At 43.2% G+C, this 17,759-nt stretch overlaps 1 protein-coding gene across 12 annotated transcripts in view; it reads left to right on the top strand.

The window, feature by feature from the left end:
* The window catches only part of MAP4K4 (mitogen-activated protein kinase kinase kinase kinase 4), a 191,457-nt gene that overhangs the window by 162,741 nt on the left and 10,957 nt on the right, over window positions 1-17,759 (top strand). For 6 of the 12 annotated variants that reach the window (XM_054163145.1, XM_054163148.1, XM_054163157.1 and 3 more), the window contains 5 exons: window positions 542-733; window positions 3,048-3,165; window positions 3,443-3,613; window positions 7,295-7,438; window positions 13,634-13,768. In XM_054163145.1, coding sequence (XP_054019120.1) covers window positions 542-733; window positions 3,048-3,165; window positions 3,443-3,613; window positions 7,295-7,438; window positions 13,634-13,768 — 760 coding nt within the window. The remainder of the gene's footprint in view (window positions 1-541; window positions 734-3,047; window positions 3,166-3,442; window positions 3,614-7,294; window positions 7,439-13,633; window positions 13,769-17,759) is intronic. The other 6 variants (XM_054163149.1, XM_054163150.1, XM_054163156.1 and 3 more) reach the window with 2 other exon arrangements.

Consider the following 17,759-nt stretch of genomic DNA (forward strand, 5'->3'; position numbering starts at 1 on the left):
GAGCTCTTGTGTTAATGACTGTGCCAGCTTATTGGAGTTTCCTTGGTAATAGCATTTCTGAATTTCACAACTGGATGCCAATTTCTTAACTGAGCCCTATGGTTTGAAAATTAAAATTTCATGCTTATTGTTTTAAATAGTTAGTTGAAGGCATTTGCCAAACATTCCAGGCTTATATCTGTATAGTTCTAAACAAAACAATAGGGCAAGAAATCCTCCCCTAGCCCCCCAAAATGTGCTTGTCCATGTTGTGGTGGAAGACTTAATGGTGTATTTAGTGTTCTGTTAATTAGTGAAACTGGCTGTACAAGTCAACCACAAGCTTTTATGTCCTGGCAGAGGTGGGAATTTTGGTAGCTCTGCCCACTTCCCATTTCCATCCATGCATCAAGGCATGGATTCTCAGCTTATTTTTAAAAATATATAGACAAGTAAATGTTAAAAGGTAGGAAGAGAGTGAGGAGAAAAGGAGAGAGGTTGTTAGGGATTTAGAACTTTAAGCAGCACTTGAGCAAGACAAGTGTGCCTGTTTTTTCTGCAGAGTACAGTTGACAAAAAGCGTGCCAGCCATCATGAGAGCAATGGCTTTGCCGGTCGCATTCACCTCTTGCCAGATCTCTTACAGCAAAGCCATTCCTCCTCCACTTCCTCCACCTCCTCCTCCCCATCTTCCAGCCAGCCGACACCCACCATGTCCCCACAGACACCCCAGGACAAGCTAACTACTAATGAGGTATGTCTTACACCACAGCTGGCTGCTTTTGTAGGGTTATAGCAGCATTGCCTAGTAGCTAGTTTGCAAAGGAACTCCAGCCAATCTGCCCTGCTTATTTTTCCTGTCACCTTTGTTCCCATCCCCCAAATAACACGTTTCAGTTCTGTGCGAGAAGTCCTTACTTAACTCTAGAGCAGCCCCATGCCAAACTTGCCAGTTTACTATTTTTGCTTCCTCTTAGTGAGTCATTAATTGCATGGCGTTCGTTTTAAACTAAACTTGACTATTGCGTTTTCAAGCCAATACTCTTTTTAAGAAGTCTGGCTTATTCTGGGAGCAGGCTACCTGCAAGCAGTGTGCCTCTTAAAATTAGAGGTTACTTCTGGCTTTGTCAGTAAAGGCTGGGCTAGTAACTCCAAACCTATGAGGAGCTGCTTGTGGAAACTCACCCTTTGGGAGAGGAAGTGGCTGTGGAGGGATTTGACTCTTCAAAGCTTGAAACATGAGCTGGGTGAAAAAAATCAGGTGTATCCCAGGAGAGCTGTAAAAGCCTAGGGTGGTGGTGTTTTGGAACTGGGGGGAAATCTTTGGGTTTTTTCCAGTTATTGAGTGTACTCTGAAAAGCAACTGCATAAAGATGACTTTTCTCTACCACCAATGGTAGTGTCCAAGTGGAAAAGCATGACTTTGCTTCAGTGGAAGCTCCCTCTTGATGTCCTGGGCTGATCCCAGCATGGTGCTTTCTCTTAACTCACCAACTGCTGGTGTGTAACCCCTTGCAGCTGAGGAGATGCACACATGTGAACAAAAGGCATCATTTTCCCTTTATCAACCCTACCAGTAAGTGAGCAGTGCAGCATGGTGGCTCCACTGCCAGTTGGGTGGCTAGCCTGGCTTTTGGGGAGAGCCATTTTCTGTATGAAAGCAGGAGTGGTGAAGGGGGCAGCAAAACTTGATGAAAAGAAGCTGCTGCTTCTCAGAGTAGAGCCATCCTGCCACGTGGTGAGGAGAGGTTGCAGTGAGCTGGGTAGGCTGATGGCAGTGCACATGTTTACCACAGGATCAAAAATGCTTCTGAACCACATAGCAGGAGGGTGGGTGAGTTTCCTCCTGGAAGTTTGATTAGCATAATACTTAATTTTCAGCTATGCTTCATTGGGCTTTGATCTTTCTAAAAGCACACACTTGTAGGTTATTAAGATCAGTTGATTGATCCAGAGATATGCTTGCTCATTACTTTGATCTAAGCAATAAATAAGCAGGGTTCAGTTAACTCAGCTTGGGAAGTGGAGACTGTGGCAGTGGCTGGTGGCAAAGGAGCCCTTCAGTATTGAGTTGTACAGGGAAGTGATACATACCTAAGACTGGTTGCTATTTTTTCTGCAGACAGTATAGGCTTAGAAAGATCAGAGATTGAAGATTAGTTGATGATGAAAAAGTGTCTCTAATTACATTTGCTTAAAGCTGAGCAAAAACTCAGTAATGCTTGGTATATAACTTACCCACATGCACACCCTTACGTTGTATCATTTTTGTCCTTTCACTTGTCCCATTCTGCTTGAGTATGCAATGTTGTCACTCTAATACTAAACTGGCAAGGGTTTATAAGTTCTTCCATTTCCACTTTTAACTGTTCATTCTGTCTTCTTCCTTTCTTCATGTTTTGTTTTGGTTTTGTTCTTTCATGTTTAGACCACATAACTTGGCAAGCACCAGTGATTTTATTCACTACAAATTCATAGCTTCATATCACTGTTTGCTGCACCTTCCACACTAATGAGCCGCTTTGTTCAATACAGGTTTAATATGTTACCTTGTCAAATAAAGGTGGAAGAACCTCCTGCAGCTTTCTGGCAAGAGGCTCAGGTCAAACAAAATAGGGAAAATGAACAGTAGTGGACATTGAAGCATGATCCATTGTAGAAGTGAGCGCTCAAACTCAGATGGTTCTGAATTTGTTGCACAAGCCAAGAGATCAAATGTCATCATTCATTAAACTAGCTCACTTTAGGACATGGGTCATAAGTTCAGAAGTTGTAGGCAATAGACAGCTTGCAGAGAAGGTAGTATGCATACATGCATTTAGTCTTCATTAGTAGCTGAGGTGACAGGGACAACACTTTAGCTAATTAGATTTTGCTGTAACGTGTGTAGTTTGTGTATGTATCTAGTTTAGCTGTGGTTCCTGTAGTGCATTGTGTATCTAGAAAGGAAGTATAAAAGCTTGGGGAGGCTTTATAGCATAATTCTGTAGTGATTTAAAAATGTTGGTTGTTGTTATCGGTGCTTTTTATTGTCATTAATATTAATGAAGTTGAAATTTACATTACAGACTCAGTCCGCTAGTAACACACTCCAGAAACACAAATCTTCCTCCTCCTTTACACCTTTTATAGACCCCAGATTACTTCAGATTTCTCCATCTAGTGGGACAACTGTGACTTCTGTGGGTAAGTAGCTGAAGATAGCAATTGCAAGAGAGTTCAGTGACTTGAGTGGCTCTTTAAAGCACTTTAGGAATGTTACCATCATGCTTTTTATTTGATTTGCAATGGACTGCATAGTTTATTTCTTTTTCCACTTACATTTCTTACAAATAGAAAGATTTGCTCAATATTCTCAGTTACAGATTTAGCTTGCATGGTGTAAAGAATATATGTCCTGAATTTAGCACTTGAGAGATATTACATGCACTGTCTTTTTCTTTCTTTTTTTTTTTTTTTCCAGTAGGATTTTCTAGTGAAGCAATGAGATCAGAGGCAATAAGGCAAGACCCTACACGGAAAGGATCAGTTGTCAATGTGAATCCCACAAACACGCGGCCACAGAGCGATACCCCGGAGATTCGCAAATACAAGAAGAGATTCAATTCTGAGATACTGTGTGCTGCCTTATGGGGTAATGCAAGCCTCTTCCTCCCTTGCCTCCTGCACTTCTGAGGTGCAGACGTGCCAGTGTGAGCTTAACAGTCTTCAAGAACGTACCTCTGAAACCTTAGCTGTTCTCTGCATTTATCCAATGCTTATTTACATGGTTTTGTTGCAAGAGCTGATTTTATTGTTATTATTATGCTTTTTACAGTATGTTGCTTCTGCTTTGGTATAATTTCCCACCTGTGCTTCTGTTGGCACAGTTCATACTTCATTCAGCTAATCAGAATGCCCTTTTCGGCTCTCTAGCCCTTGCTAGTACATCTCCTGCAGTTTTTGGGATCTTGCACTCATCTTTGCATTGTATATCCGGTACACACAGGGCATTTCTTTTGAAAAACAATCATCTTTTTGAGCCTCTTACTAATGTATTGTTGCAGAGCTTGATTAAGTTGTGTTTTGTAAGATGACTTTCAGTCATCAGTTTATGTAGGAAGGAAGAGCAAAAAGAGAAGGATAGGAGTGACATTTTCCAGTGTGAGACTATGGCTTGGTTTTATTAAGAGTGGTTAGTGCAGACAGGGACTGGGTATGGGATGTCAGCTGACCGAGTGCATCTGACCTTCTTGTCACAAGGGATAATTGATGTTGGTGTCAGTTAGTCAGAGTCCTACACTGTTAAAAGCCTTGGAGCAGTACTTGTGGCCTGCTACAATGTGGACTCGCTGCTGCAACACCCTGAAAAAGCTGTTTTCTGCTGTGTTCTTTCTTGGCCAGAATTGATGGGGCCACCTGAAATACTTCATTATGTAGATGTCAATAGGTGATGCTTGTGTACATTACAGGCATGTTTTATCTAGTGTCCCTGAACTTTACAGACCTTACATGCACAGACCTGTCATTTTAAAAACTGCAAAAAGGATGGTTAGCTGTTCCCAAGTCACACGGTAATTGTATAGGTAACACAGTGCCCTTGCCAAAACTTTCACAGCTCTTTCCAAGGCTTTAATTATCTTTTGGGGTTATGTCCAGTATTTCTTGTTTCTCGGAACTGCACTGTTGTCAATTAAATAGCTCTTCCGACACCTTATTTGCCTATCTGCTGCTTGCTTTATTTCCAGAATTCACCAGTAGGAGTTTCTTACCCCAGTGCTATTTCTGCATGTATTCATATGAATAATTTTTCTGATAAAAAGAGACTTGTGCAAATGTAAACTTTCAGGCTGTGAGAGGGCGAAGGCAGAAAGAAATTGCATGTGATCAGTAAAGATGACTCATAATTTCTCTGATCTGCCTTTTTTTTTTGCCTGTAGCAATTTGTGTTAATGGTTTTGTAGGTCTTTGATTTATGTGTCTGACTGTTACGGTGATTTGAAGTATAGGTGTAAAATCCTAGAGGTGTTTTACAGCTGTAACAAAGAGCTGATGGTGATGCAAGCTGGTACACATATTTGTTACTGAGAAGATTTAGCTTCCTTTATGCTTAAGCTAATTAAGCTGTTTCATGGTGATGTTTTTTACTCAGAAAGAGAAAGACTTGCTTTGCCTTTACCAGTGGTAATGCCATAGTATCTGGAAGGTTGCAGACTTCCTGAGGTCTGTGATGCTGTTTCTTCTCGCTCTGTGTAGTGCTAATAACATGGATCTAGTAGGATAGACTTTTGCGCCCAGCCTCCACAGAGAACTTGCCCTTTTCTCAGGAAGCATTTTCATTTGTTTGAAAAACCATCGCTACTTAATTGTAGGGTGGAGGTAGAAGAGCTCTGCTGGCTGTGAATAAAGACAGAGCCTGCATTTTAAAATAGAGCAACTGCTTACCACCAGCATAGTACCTCATTGGTTTCATCTCAAAATGCTTATAGCAAAGGGAAGGGATCAGGGACAGACAAGTGTGTGAACTTGAAGCAGAAACAGCTGGACCAGAAAGACAGCAGAGGAAGAGATGAGAACACAGGAGGGAGTTATTGAGCCCTGATGAGCAGAGAGGGGAAGGGCCTCTGGGGGGAGCAGATTGCACATGGCTTGCGATCCATGCTGGAAAAAATACAAAAATGTGTTGAAGCTAAATCATGTACAGCTTTAGTCAGTGGTTCCTGGAGCTACAGGAGGGAGACTGATTGCTGGGCACTTCCTTGGCTGGTTTGGTGCTACTGCAGCCTGTTCTGAGCCTTGACTCAGTGCATGCCTTGCTTTCCCTGCATCCTTCTGCTGCTTCCCAGTTTGAGCATGTCTCCCCCTGCGGGGAAATGCCCTTGGGGACTGTGGGCTGGTATCCAATGAGTGCAGACCCATGTTGGGGGATGCAGAGGCAGGAGGAGAGCAGGATGGTAATGGAGGAGGTGTCAGCAGCTAAAGGAGAGCCTGGGAGTAGACCCTCTTCCAAAACAGGCTTTGTGCCTGCTGGAATCCTTGGGCTCTTCTGTCTGGAGAAGGCAGATGAGTAGTGGAGGACCAAATCTGAGCAAAGAGATGTAATGGTTTCTGAAGACTGCTGAAACTTCCTTACTGGAAAAGCAAGAGGGGGGAAAGCAGAGATGTGTACTGGTTTCCAACCTCAACATGGACTATGTCCAGTCATTCTCATACAGCCAGCGACTTTCCAAAATGCAAGAGCCTCAAGCACCAGCATCTACAGGCCCCTTCACTGTCATTACCTCCCCCTGGATGCTGCTCCACTCCCCTTTAACACCCTGTCCCCCATGGCAGACACCTTGTGCCCTTGGGTCAGGTTGAACGTGCACTCCTTTTTGCAAACCATTCCCATGCCTGGTAGCCAGGGGTATTTTTCAGATAGTGTTCCTCATCCTTGTGAGCAATGCTCTTTTTCAGTACTGTGAGAAGTTGTATCACTACTGTAGATGGAGACCAGACCAAGATACAGACTCCTGTGTGCTGGGCCTGCATTCCTTATTAGGGATGATTCATTATAGGATCATCCCAAAGGCTACATCCATTGACACCAGTATAGTTATATCTGGGCATTAATTGTCTGCTGCATTAAGGCAGTGTAACTATCATAGTGTGTGAGGTTCACTTTTCTTATTTCATTATTTTATTATGCTTGAGGATGCTGAGTTTTACACTGGGGTTGCACCATAGAAGTGTCATGCAATTAGTTTGATTTCCATCCCCTGTACTTTATCTGATTACAATTTGTGACTCCTGGATTGAAACACTATTGCAAATAAATAGTTAAGAAATTTAAGAGTGATAATGTATTTTAAACCTAGTCTCAGATATACACACATACATTTATTGCTAAAAAATCCCTCAGACTAATTTATTTCAAATGCTAAGGTTTTGTGGGACTCCTGGAGGGTGTTCCAGTGGATGTTTGGACCTTGTCAAAAGCATCCTGTTACCAACCCCCCCCCCTACCAGCAACTAATGCATCTTCAGAATATAAGCTTGGGTTCTACCTTGTCCCTCACTCCTCCTACAACATTAGCATGCCCTTTTGTTTGCAGATTGGTGCTTTAAAAAACTCTCCATGATCTACCTGTCTCTCCTGAATACTGCAATTTGGTGTCAGTAGTCACAGTGGGTAGGTAATATAGAGAGCCTCTTCATCATGCCATCTCAGCAGGCAGCTGAGACCCAGCCAGCAGTAGTTAGACCTGTTTGAAACAAGACTGTAACAAGCACCAGTTCATCAGAATATGTGGAAGATCTCCCTACTAACTTGGATCTTTGGTTGTGTTTCTTCTAGGAGTGAACTTATTAGTGGGCACTGAAAGTGGCCTGATGCTGCTAGACAGAAGTGGTCAGGGGAAGGTTTATCCACTCATCAATCGAAGACGATTCCAGCAAATGGATGTACTTGAAGGGCTGAATGTCTTGGTGACAATTTCTGGTAAAGTTAACTGTTCAATATGATATTTTCCCACATTTGGCACGGCAGAAAACTTCTCTTGGCAGCCTGTGTGTTGAGGGGGAAGTCCTGACTTGACTGAAGTCATTGGATTTTCCATCTCTTCACCTCTCTGAGTCTGCAGTTTGTTTCTGCAAGTGAATCATTTTCCACACAACACCCTGTGCCTGCCTGTCCTGTCCTTCCTCCTGTGGGGTGGCTGCTCAGATTTGGGGGAAGTGTCTGGCTTTGTTTGTTCAGTGTTTGGGAGTTGTAAGTTAACGCTTTGTGAAGTTTGTAAAAATGGCATTCTTTCTGTCTGCCGTGATTACCTTCAGCCTGGCCTCTTTCTTACTACAACATGATTTGCTGCTTGGGTTTAAACACTTCTTGCGTATATTAAAATCTATAGAATGGGAAATGCTCCTGCGAAATAGGGAAATAAGTGTGATGTGTAATGAGCATGTGTGTGTTTGGGAGAGGGGAGGACAATGCACTGAGAAGAGAATGAGAAGGCAGGGTCAGTGTAGCTTTTGGCCTTGTCTCTCACTGCGTGCAAATGCAGATGGCAAAACAGCAGGAGGTGAAGTTGTGGTAGCGATTGTTGTGTTTGTTGTGTGTGTGCTGAGGAAAACTATGTTTTATAAAGCTTGAGGTTCCAGACTCTTTGGCTCCAGAGAGCTATTGTGTAAAGTTGCCCTGCTTTTAAGCAACATGAGGTGGTGCCCTGTTAATCTTTCTTCACAGGTATCATTTCACCCATTTACCTTCATTTCCTTTTAGCTTGTTTGTGAAATTGGACTTCACTATGCTGCACGTGTGTGATGGAGAGGATGTTACATGAGATTACTCACAGTAGCCCCTCTGTCATTGTTCAGAGCAACTCAGAATTTTGTTGAGGCTCCAGAACCCCTCTGACTCCACTGGAGGAGCTCTGTGGCTCTCCTAACGCTTGTGCAACAGGAGACACACCTATGCAATTTAGTGGAATTTAATGCATTAGCAGTGTTACGCTGCTACAGGTCCAAAGAACTGCAGTGCTATTGTCAACACAAGACTTCGTTTCTGTTTAGAAGAACCATATTTTGTTAGCTTGTTGCCTGCTGTGTTCTCAGCTACAGCTATGCTGTGAAATCCTTGAAGAGATGAATCAAGGAGGGCTTAAAAAAATCTAGAACCTCCTGTGTGTCCTTTTGCTGTCTAATGCTGTACATTAAAATGCAAGCTGTTTGAAAAGCACCATTTTTATAACAGAGTTTGCAAGCAAAAATATGATACAATCCAGCTTGTTCAAAATCTGTTGGTTTGAAGCATACCCTAGGAAGACAACAAGTGTCTGTGATTCAATCTTGTGTGTAATTGTTTGAGGTTTATTTACGTTTGCGTCAGTCAGGATCAGAGTACCCTGACACATCCATTTTTCTTTGTTTCCTTCAAAAACACTGCTTCCTCTGTGGAGACACGCTACATTAACCCTTTATGAAGCCAGCTGATCTTTGGCTCGTTTATGCCTTCATCTCTGCCCCATCTCCTGCATTTTATGCCATGTTTCTGTGGGTTTTGGCACATTGATTATGGAGCTGCTTTGTCCGAGGACTGCTGCTGCTTCTTTGCTGGGAGCATTGTTCAGTCCCCTGTGGTGCACTCAGCCATATGTTCCCTTGAATTTTTGGGGAAGTGATGTGCTGACAGTGGTGAGCTTAGAAAAGTATCACCACATTGTGTGAAAAAAGTTGCAGTACATTAGGATTTTCAGGAGACTGTCACCTAAGATTGCTTTTAATATATATCGTTGAATCTGAAAAAGTTGAAATCAATTCTTCCCCTAATGTAGATCTGAAATAATAAAAAAAAATTGACAGCAAAGCTTCTGATCCTGATACACTGAGCTGCTAGAGCTGGTACAAGAATATTTTGCAGGTCAAAACAGGTAATTGGTTCTTCAGCTCATCCTGTTGAGAGGCAAAACCAGCTTCGACTACTCAGGTAGTGCTGAGAGTCAAAAAAGTGCTGGAGGGAAGAGCAGCAACATGCACACAGAACACACTCCACTTGTGGCTCCCTGAGGGTTTACCAGTCCAACTGGCTGATGGTGGCACTCAGGAAGGTAGGAAGGGATGACAGAGTAGAAGAACTGGTTGGAATCTGCCTGCTTAATAATTAAAAGCCACAGCAACAATACAAACAAAAACTCAATATAGGAAAAGGGACTTGCATTCAAAACAAGGTTTGTGGGAGAATCAGAGCCAGGAGTTCTCACAGAAGTCACTGACTGATCAAATAGTTTTTTTGTCTAGTGCAGAGTTTTCTTTCTTATTTCATGACCATAACAATTAGACACACAAGAAATAAAGAACAGGCCAGAGTTTTGAGAGCTGTTTAAACTTACCTTTACAGGCAGAAGGATCTAATACCCCCACTCCCAACACAATCATTGAGAGCAGAATAACTTGTTGAAGTAGAGGTATAGCCTTGTTTATATCATGAATGGATTCTGCTCTTTTCCTGTCTGGCTGCTGAAAGGCAGAGGAATTTCCTGTCTTGTGACTTTCCTTGTGGTCTAGACACTCAAACACAATGGTAGCATACTTGAGAGATTTCTCTGTTGTTTTGTAAAAGGTTTCTGGTTGGAGAGGAATACCCTGGTGAACATCATGTGAACCAAAAAACCAAGAAAACAACTTGTGCACATGCTGGGAAATTCCCCTGTGTACTGTTTGTTTTGAATCTTCAAGTTTGACTACGCTACTGGGGAAGCTAAAGCCATGGAAATATCTGAGAAATAATTTGTCTCCCGATGGACAGGGACTTGTGATTGTTTTAAAAACATTCCGTTCATTGTCCTGACCTTGAGTTTTCTGAACTCTTCCTTACCCAGAACTGCAGTGCCTTCTGGTGTGGAGTGTGTTCCCTACTTCTCAATGTTTTTAAAAGGGCCCTTACGGCTGCGGTTTGCAATATTTTCATGGGAGGATCTTTACTTGGTCAGATGTGAGACTTAGGGGAATATTGTTTCCTGCTCTAATCCCTTTTCCAAATCTTTAGAAAGCTATGGAAGTGGTGGAGCTTTATCCCTTTATGAAACATAGCTTAATAAATACGAAGTCAAGCATTAAGTCAGGGTGCTCCTTTACTGCCAAATCTGCTGTCCCATTTGCAGTGGGGCTAAACAAAGGACAGTGCAGTTACTTCACATTTCATTTGGTGCCATCACATCAGAGGAGCTTTTAAAACTAAATAGTAGATCCAGTATTTGAAAACAAGTCTCCAATTCCACTTTAAATTTAAGCTCAATGGACAAGCTTTTTACTTTGAAACTTCCTCCTCTTCTCCTGCCCTCCTCCATCCAAAAAGTCTTCTAGGCTGTCTGTGTTTGTAACAGAACGGCTTGTGGTGCTGGAGTCCATGGAGCAGCCTGTTTGCAAGCTGTGCTTCCCCATGTGCTGCCCCAGCCTCTGCAGCTGCTTTTTTCTGAGGAGACAGACTCTGCCATCTGGGTAGGGGTTCTGTGACAGTTCCAGGACACCAGTGTGCAGCTGGTTGGGCACAGCAGGCTCAGGCTTCATGTCTTGATCCAACCATTATCTCCCAATGCTGTACATCCATCCATCTCTGAAATGAGCAGCTGGCCGTGAACTGATCCATCAGTAGACATCATGTGAAAACTTAAAGACAAATTAAAGGCATTATCGAAACTCTACAGCTGGACCTAGCTGGCAGGCTGCCAAGTGGACTATCCTGACAGGTCATGGCTTTCTGCAGTGCAGACCAGTGCTGTGTCACTTGGCCAACCCAGCACTGACTGCAGCAGAGGTCAGCTGTCTTCCTATGAGTTCCAAAGTCTATGGAACACTGTCCACAGTCACCCAGCTTCCTTATCACAGCTAGTGAAGCACTAGCATAGAGCTATTCCACTGGCAAGTTGGGTCAATGAGAGCATCTCCTATTTCCTTTCCTTGCACAGAGAGCTCTTGGACGTTTATTAAATGACTCCTAGTTAAAGCAGGGATGAGCTCTCTTCCTTGCCTCCAGCTTTATCTGTGGGACTGTAATGGCTTTGGCCAGCAAAGCAGTTGGAGGAAGGAATATGCAAGCTTTGAATGTGTGCTTTTAGGACCACCTTCTCTCTAGTCCAGCAAATGCTTTGTAGCCCATTAGTTGTTAAAGAACCACTGATAAAATTTATAATGAACTTTGCTATAGATTCAGAGACACCTTCTCATATTCAGAGTCTGAGCTGTATTTTGATGACTGTGGCAGATGCATTGTCAGTTTAAGACAGAACAGACTGAGCAAGTGGAGGAGAAACTCCTCTTGTAGTTTCTATGTGCAGCCTTTTAAGTATTATACCCCTTGAAACACAAGGAAAGGCTACTAACAGAGTAGTGTCATAGAATCATAGAGTTGTTTCTGTTAGAAAAGACCTCTAAGATGGTTGAGTTCAACCATCAACCTAAGACCACCATGGCTGTCCTGAAGTGCCATGTCTACATGTTTTCTGAGCACCTCCAGGGACGGTGTCTCCACCATCTTCCTGGGTAACCTATTCCAATGTCTGACCACTCATTCAGGAAAAAAATTTCTCCTAAAATCCAATCTAAACCTCCCCTGGTGCACTTTGAGACCATTTTCTCTCATTCTATCACTTGATACTAGGGAGAAGAGACTGACCCCCACCTCACTACAACTTCCTTTCAGGTAGTTGGAGAGAGCAATAAAGTTTGCCCTCAGACTCCTCCCAGTTCCCTCAGCTGCTCCTCACAAGACCTGCTCTCCAGACCCATTACCAGCTTTGTTGCCCTTCTCTGCACACACTCCAGCAACTCAATGTCCTTCTTGTAGTCAGGAACCCCAAACTGAATATAGTACACAAGGTGTGGCCTCACCAGTGTCAAGTACAGGGGCATGGTCACTTCCCCACTCCTGCCAGCCACACTATTTCTGATACAGGCCAGGATGTTGTTTGGCTTCTTGGCCGCACTGCTGGCTCATGTTCAGCCAGCTGTCAAACAGCACCCACAGTTCCTTTTCTGCCAGGCAGCTTCCTAGCCACTCTGCCCCAAGCCTGTAGCATTGCATGGGGTTGGTGTGACCCACATGCATGACCTGGCTTTTGGCTTTGTTAGACCTCATGCGATTGACTTTGGCTCATCAATTCATCACATACAGTTCTCTCTGTGGAGCCTTTCTACCCTCGAACTGATCAGCACTCCCACCCAATTTGGTGGAATCTGCAAACTTACTGAGGATGCACTCAATTCCCTCATCCAGATCACTGATAAAGATACTAAATAAATACCTATCAAGACTGGCCCCAAAATTGAGCTCTAGGAACACCGCTTTTGTTGGCCACCAACTGGATTTAACTCCATTCACCACCATTCTTTGAGCCCCACCAGCCAGGCAGGTTGTTACCCAGTGAAGCATCCACCATCCAAGCCAGTCATCAGCTTTCAGCAAGCAGATTTCATGGCCCAGTTTTCATGGGCCATATGAAATTCTCTCACTGCAGTTTCAGATACTGTGCATTTTTCTTTAAAACAGAACTGGGGTAAAGTAGTTCAGCAATGAAATTGTTCAGTGCTGTTGCTTGGTGTGCTTTTCAACTAGGGAAATAATGAACAATCTTAGTAAAACCTGTCTCTGATGATGATATAAGGGTTGGAAATGTCCTCGTCACTGACTGGGAAGAATTTGTATAATGCATTTAATCACCATATTCTTCTTCATTTTCACTTCTGCCTTTCAAACCAGTCCTGTTCTCTTCTGATAGCTGTATAGATAATTTTGGGCCTCAAATTCCATCCTGCTGCTCTCCTACAGGTTTTTGCAAAAAAGAGGTGTTCTGACTCAGCTTGTATGTGTTTCTTTTATCATGGTGCATGACTCTCTGGTGCTTTTGTTGTGCGAGTATGACCCTTTCCTAATAGAAGTTCGCATCCTATGAACCAGACAACCAAAGAGTTTGTTGTTTCGTATTCATGTGGTTTTACTATGTGCCAATATCATTAAGTATCAGGAAAGCATGTGTTTGGGTGGAGTCTGGATGTAAAAACTGAGGGAGATCTCTGTGGTTGCAGCAGTTTCTCATACATTGTTACTTTGGTTTGCTCTGCAGGGCTTGCTATTTGCTTGGGCAGGGTTTTTTGCACTTACCTTTCTATGGAGATAAACCAGTCTTTCTCATTTTGTGGCCAGGTAAGAAGAACAAGTTGCGAGTTTACTATTTGTCCTGGTTAAGAAATAAAATCCTTCACAACGACCCTGAGGTTGAGAAGAAACAGGGCTGGACAACAGTGGGCGACTTGGAAGGCTGCGTGCACTATAAAGTTGGTGAGTAGCAAAGGCAGCAATCAAATCATCGAGATACAAGCTGGCTGAGAAAGGGGTGTGCACGGTGTGTAGCCCCTAGGTTTGAGGTTTGGGTGTATTTCTAGCTGTCATCTCTCTCTCGAGGTGTGCTTTTCTGGAAAAGCACCAGAATGGGTGGCTAGTTACTGGGTTTAACTGAATGTGGGACAGGTTTTGAGGTGAGATGCTGGGCTGTGAACTAGAGCAGGCACAAATTCCCATCTGTCTCCTTCCTGTAGTGGATGCAACTTGCAGGAGAGTGCTAATATGGACAGTGAAGGCTGGTAACGTGTCACCACCTCCTTTAGGCCCTTTAGGTAACTAAAGGACTCTTTCCAACCAGCAGATTTCCCTAATCTTTGCCATAATGAAATCACATGCTGAAATGGAGTGAAAAATGTTTCTCTCTTTAGTGTAGATTTTAAAGACAAGGTAAAAAAAGAAGGAGAGTGGGAAGAGAAAGCAAGGCCAGCTAGTATACGAGCTTTGGGGAGGCATCTAGGAACAGAAGCATATGGTTAACTTCAAGATGATTCATTGATTCCTCTTAGCTCACATTTTCTAATGTGCTGTCCACCACAGTACAGTTATGGTATGAAGCGTGGTTTCACTAAGCTGGTGCCTTTTGAGAGCTTTTAAGTAAATTAAATGTATTTGGCTGTAGAAACTCTCATCAGTACTAGTGAACAGCACATAGCATTCTGACAGCAGAGCACGCAGCTAGCCTGCTGCCCTGCAGGTGGGAATATGAACCAAGAGCTCTTTCTCCTTCTTCAGCTTCATGATGCATATTAATGAGCACTGCATGTTGCCTTTGATTTGGTTTTCTCCCAAGAGCAGGCTCAGTTCCTTTCCAGCTGTGTCAGTCAGTGTGGAGCAGCAGCAGCAGGTCTGAGCTCAGTCTCCTCCTGTTGTGTGTGTGCTCTTGGAAAAATCTTCTAGTGGGGCATAATCAATAACAATGGCAGTAAGTGACTGCTGAAGCAGGAGCCTGACCCCCCAAAACAATTAATAATGTACTTCCCTGGATCATACCCCAGGGTGTCAGCAGCATAATGAAGAGGCCTGTTTACAGTACACTAACAGCTATTGAAAGGAGGCTTTCCAGTAGGGAAGTATCTAAAACAAAGAGCATTCTCTTCCTTATGAAGAGGGGTTTGTTATCCTAGGCTGCAGCCTGGCGCTGAACCTCCTTCTGAGACAGAGGTGTACAGTAGACTCCTTCAGGTAGTGAGAGGCCTCTTGTATGGCTTCAGTTCCCAACAAGGATGAGCTCTGCCAAATATTGGGCTCGCAGTCTGAAGACTGCCACTGTGGCAGCTGGCATGGATCATTTCCTTGTCTCTTTGATGCAACAAGGGTCTTGGATGTCAGGGTGAAGTGGTATTTATGGATCTCACTTGCTTCAGGCAACTTTTGGCTCCTCTAAATGATAAATTGGTCCTTTGAAACTTAAGATTTGGGTGGATTCCCAGATAGTACCCAGAGCAAGGAATGAGGATTATCAAAGGTCCCCTTTCACAAATAAGGTGGTTCTTTTTTCAGCATTCCCCTTTTCCCCTATAATAAATTCGAAGAAGTCTTGTAAGCTAGACAAGACTGAACAAAAGTTTTGTATTTTAGTTGCTACAGCTGTGGAGACTTGAGACGCTTTTTTTGTGTGTTGAAAAAGGTTTAAGTCCTTTAACACTTACAGTTTGGTACTCTTTGCTTTTCTGCAGAGTAAAATGAGAGCAAGTAGTAGCTTTGTCTCCTTGTTGACAAACGAGACAACTGTTGGTTTGTACATTAGTAAAGTAGCTAAAACACATTAAAATAATATTTATCAAATAAGTGTTCTTCTCACAAGTCTAAGATTTTCACTCCTGCCATGTTTCAAAATCAGTTTTGGTTGGGAGATGCAGTGGCAGAAAGTGAAGGTGCGTGGCCTTACTCTGTTTTGGAAAAGTGTCATATTCCCCTAAAACTTGGGGTAGAGAGGTTGTAGGATCTTCTAGAGGTTTCTCAACATCATCCAAATAATGATTTTTTCTTTATTACCTTCCCCTAAAAAGAGTGCTGGAAACAGGTTACAGGTTAACCAACCTCAACATTTGAAACTCCTATGATCTGTGTCCTTCCAAACCCAAATGGCAGCTGGAAATGCAAATCTGGCAACATTTCTGGAGTGGCTATTTCTAGACTTTATGAAGCCTCATCTGAGAACAGTAGTAACAAACAGAGCTTTTTTCTGATGGTTAATTTAGCATGCTGTTTGCAGCAATAGAGCATTTTTTGATCAGCTATGTAACATCCACAGAATTTCTCAGAAATAAAATGCCTTTTTCTATTTTTCCCCCCCTTTTTTTTTTTTTCACCTGAGTTGTCTTGGGCTTTAGGGATAAAAGACAGTGCTCTGCTTTCCAATTTTCCTTTTGCTTTTGAAATGGACCTGTTTCTTATCTTTTTATTTCAGTTCCCTTTTCCCCCCTTTCCTCTGGGAAATTTTGCTATCTGTTCAAAATACCACTGCCAGTGCCATGACTGGAATGGCCAATACACTCTGTCACAGTCATAGCCTTCTCCTATTGGAAATGTTCCTGTCTGAAAACTCATGGTTTTGTCTTGATGAGTAAGCAGCATCCAAAAGGGAAAAAAAAGTGTATACAATGTGTACCAACTAGGTAGTTTGAAACATGATGACAGGTTCAGTTATTCATAAGAGTAATGGCTGTTGTGGCATAAATGTCTCAAAATACTTAATTACAAAGAATTAGCGGTTCTCGGGGTTCGTGCGCCGTAGACTTGTCATAGATTCTTCCTTTGGCACGATGTTGTATCTGTACAACACTCTGAAACTAAACCCTCTCAGCTAAAGTTAGATTTCTTTGCGGAATACACTGAATTTCACCATTCTCTTGCATCACCCAGTAAGTGTGACCAGGATCTTCAGCAGAGACCACCCCTCGGACAGGTTTAGCCTCTCCTGAAAGAGAAAATACACAAACAGTTTTGCCTAACAGATTCTTTTCTCTAACAACAGGAACTCTATCACCTTCTACGTTTTGTAGCAAATCTGAGTGTGCAGGTCCAGCACTGAGCCTCTACTATTTACCAGGCAGGTTGCTTGTGCTATGTGTTTCTCCCAGTTTTTCAAAGATCCACTCCCCATGGCTTTGAGAGTGGTCTTCAGCAAACCATTGTAGCGTTCGGTCTTCCCTGCAGCTGGTGCATAGTAGGGGATGTGGAATATCCACTCAATGCTGTGCTCTTTGGCCCAGTTCTTTACAAGGTTGTTCTTGAAATGAGTTCCGTTGTCTGACTCAATCCTCTCTGGAGTTCCGTGTCTCCACAGGATCTGTCTCTCCAGACCCAGAATGGTGTTGCGTGCAGTTGCATGTGGGACTGCATAAGTTTCCAGCCATCCAGTGTTTGCCTCTACCATAGTAAGCATGTATTGCTTACCAGAGCAAGAACGTGGTAGGGTGATGTAGTCAATCTGCCAGGCTTCACCATACCTGTACTTGGACCATCTGTCACCATACCACAAGGGCTTAATTCGTTTTGCCTGCTTAATAGCAGCACAAATGTCACAGTCATGGATGACTTGTGTGATGGCATCCATGGAAATGTCTATGGATCTGTCACGAGCCCACTGGTAGGTTGCATCTCTGCCTTGATGACCTGACGAATCGTGAGCCCACCGAGCTAAGAACATCTCACCTCGGTGTTTCCAGTCAAGATCAGAGTCTGTGTCTACTTGAGAAACTCTTGCAGCTAGATCTGCCTGATGGTTGTGCTGCTGTTCCTCAGTAGCTTTGCTCTTGGGAATGTGAGCATCAATGTGTCTCACCTTCGCTGGAATTCTCTCGATTCAATCAGCAATGTCTTGCCACAGTTCAGCTGCCCAGATGGGTTTTCCTTTCCTCTGCCAGCCATTCTTTTTCCAGTTCTTTAGCCAACCCCATAGAGCATTGGCTACCATCCATGAGTC

Source organism: Dryobates pubescens, chromosome 7, assembly GCF_014839835.1.
Source record: "Dryobates pubescens isolate bDryPub1 chromosome 7, bDryPub1.pri, whole genome shotgun sequence".
Lineage (NCBI taxonomy): Eukaryota > Metazoa > Chordata > Aves > Piciformes > Picidae > Dryobates > Dryobates pubescens.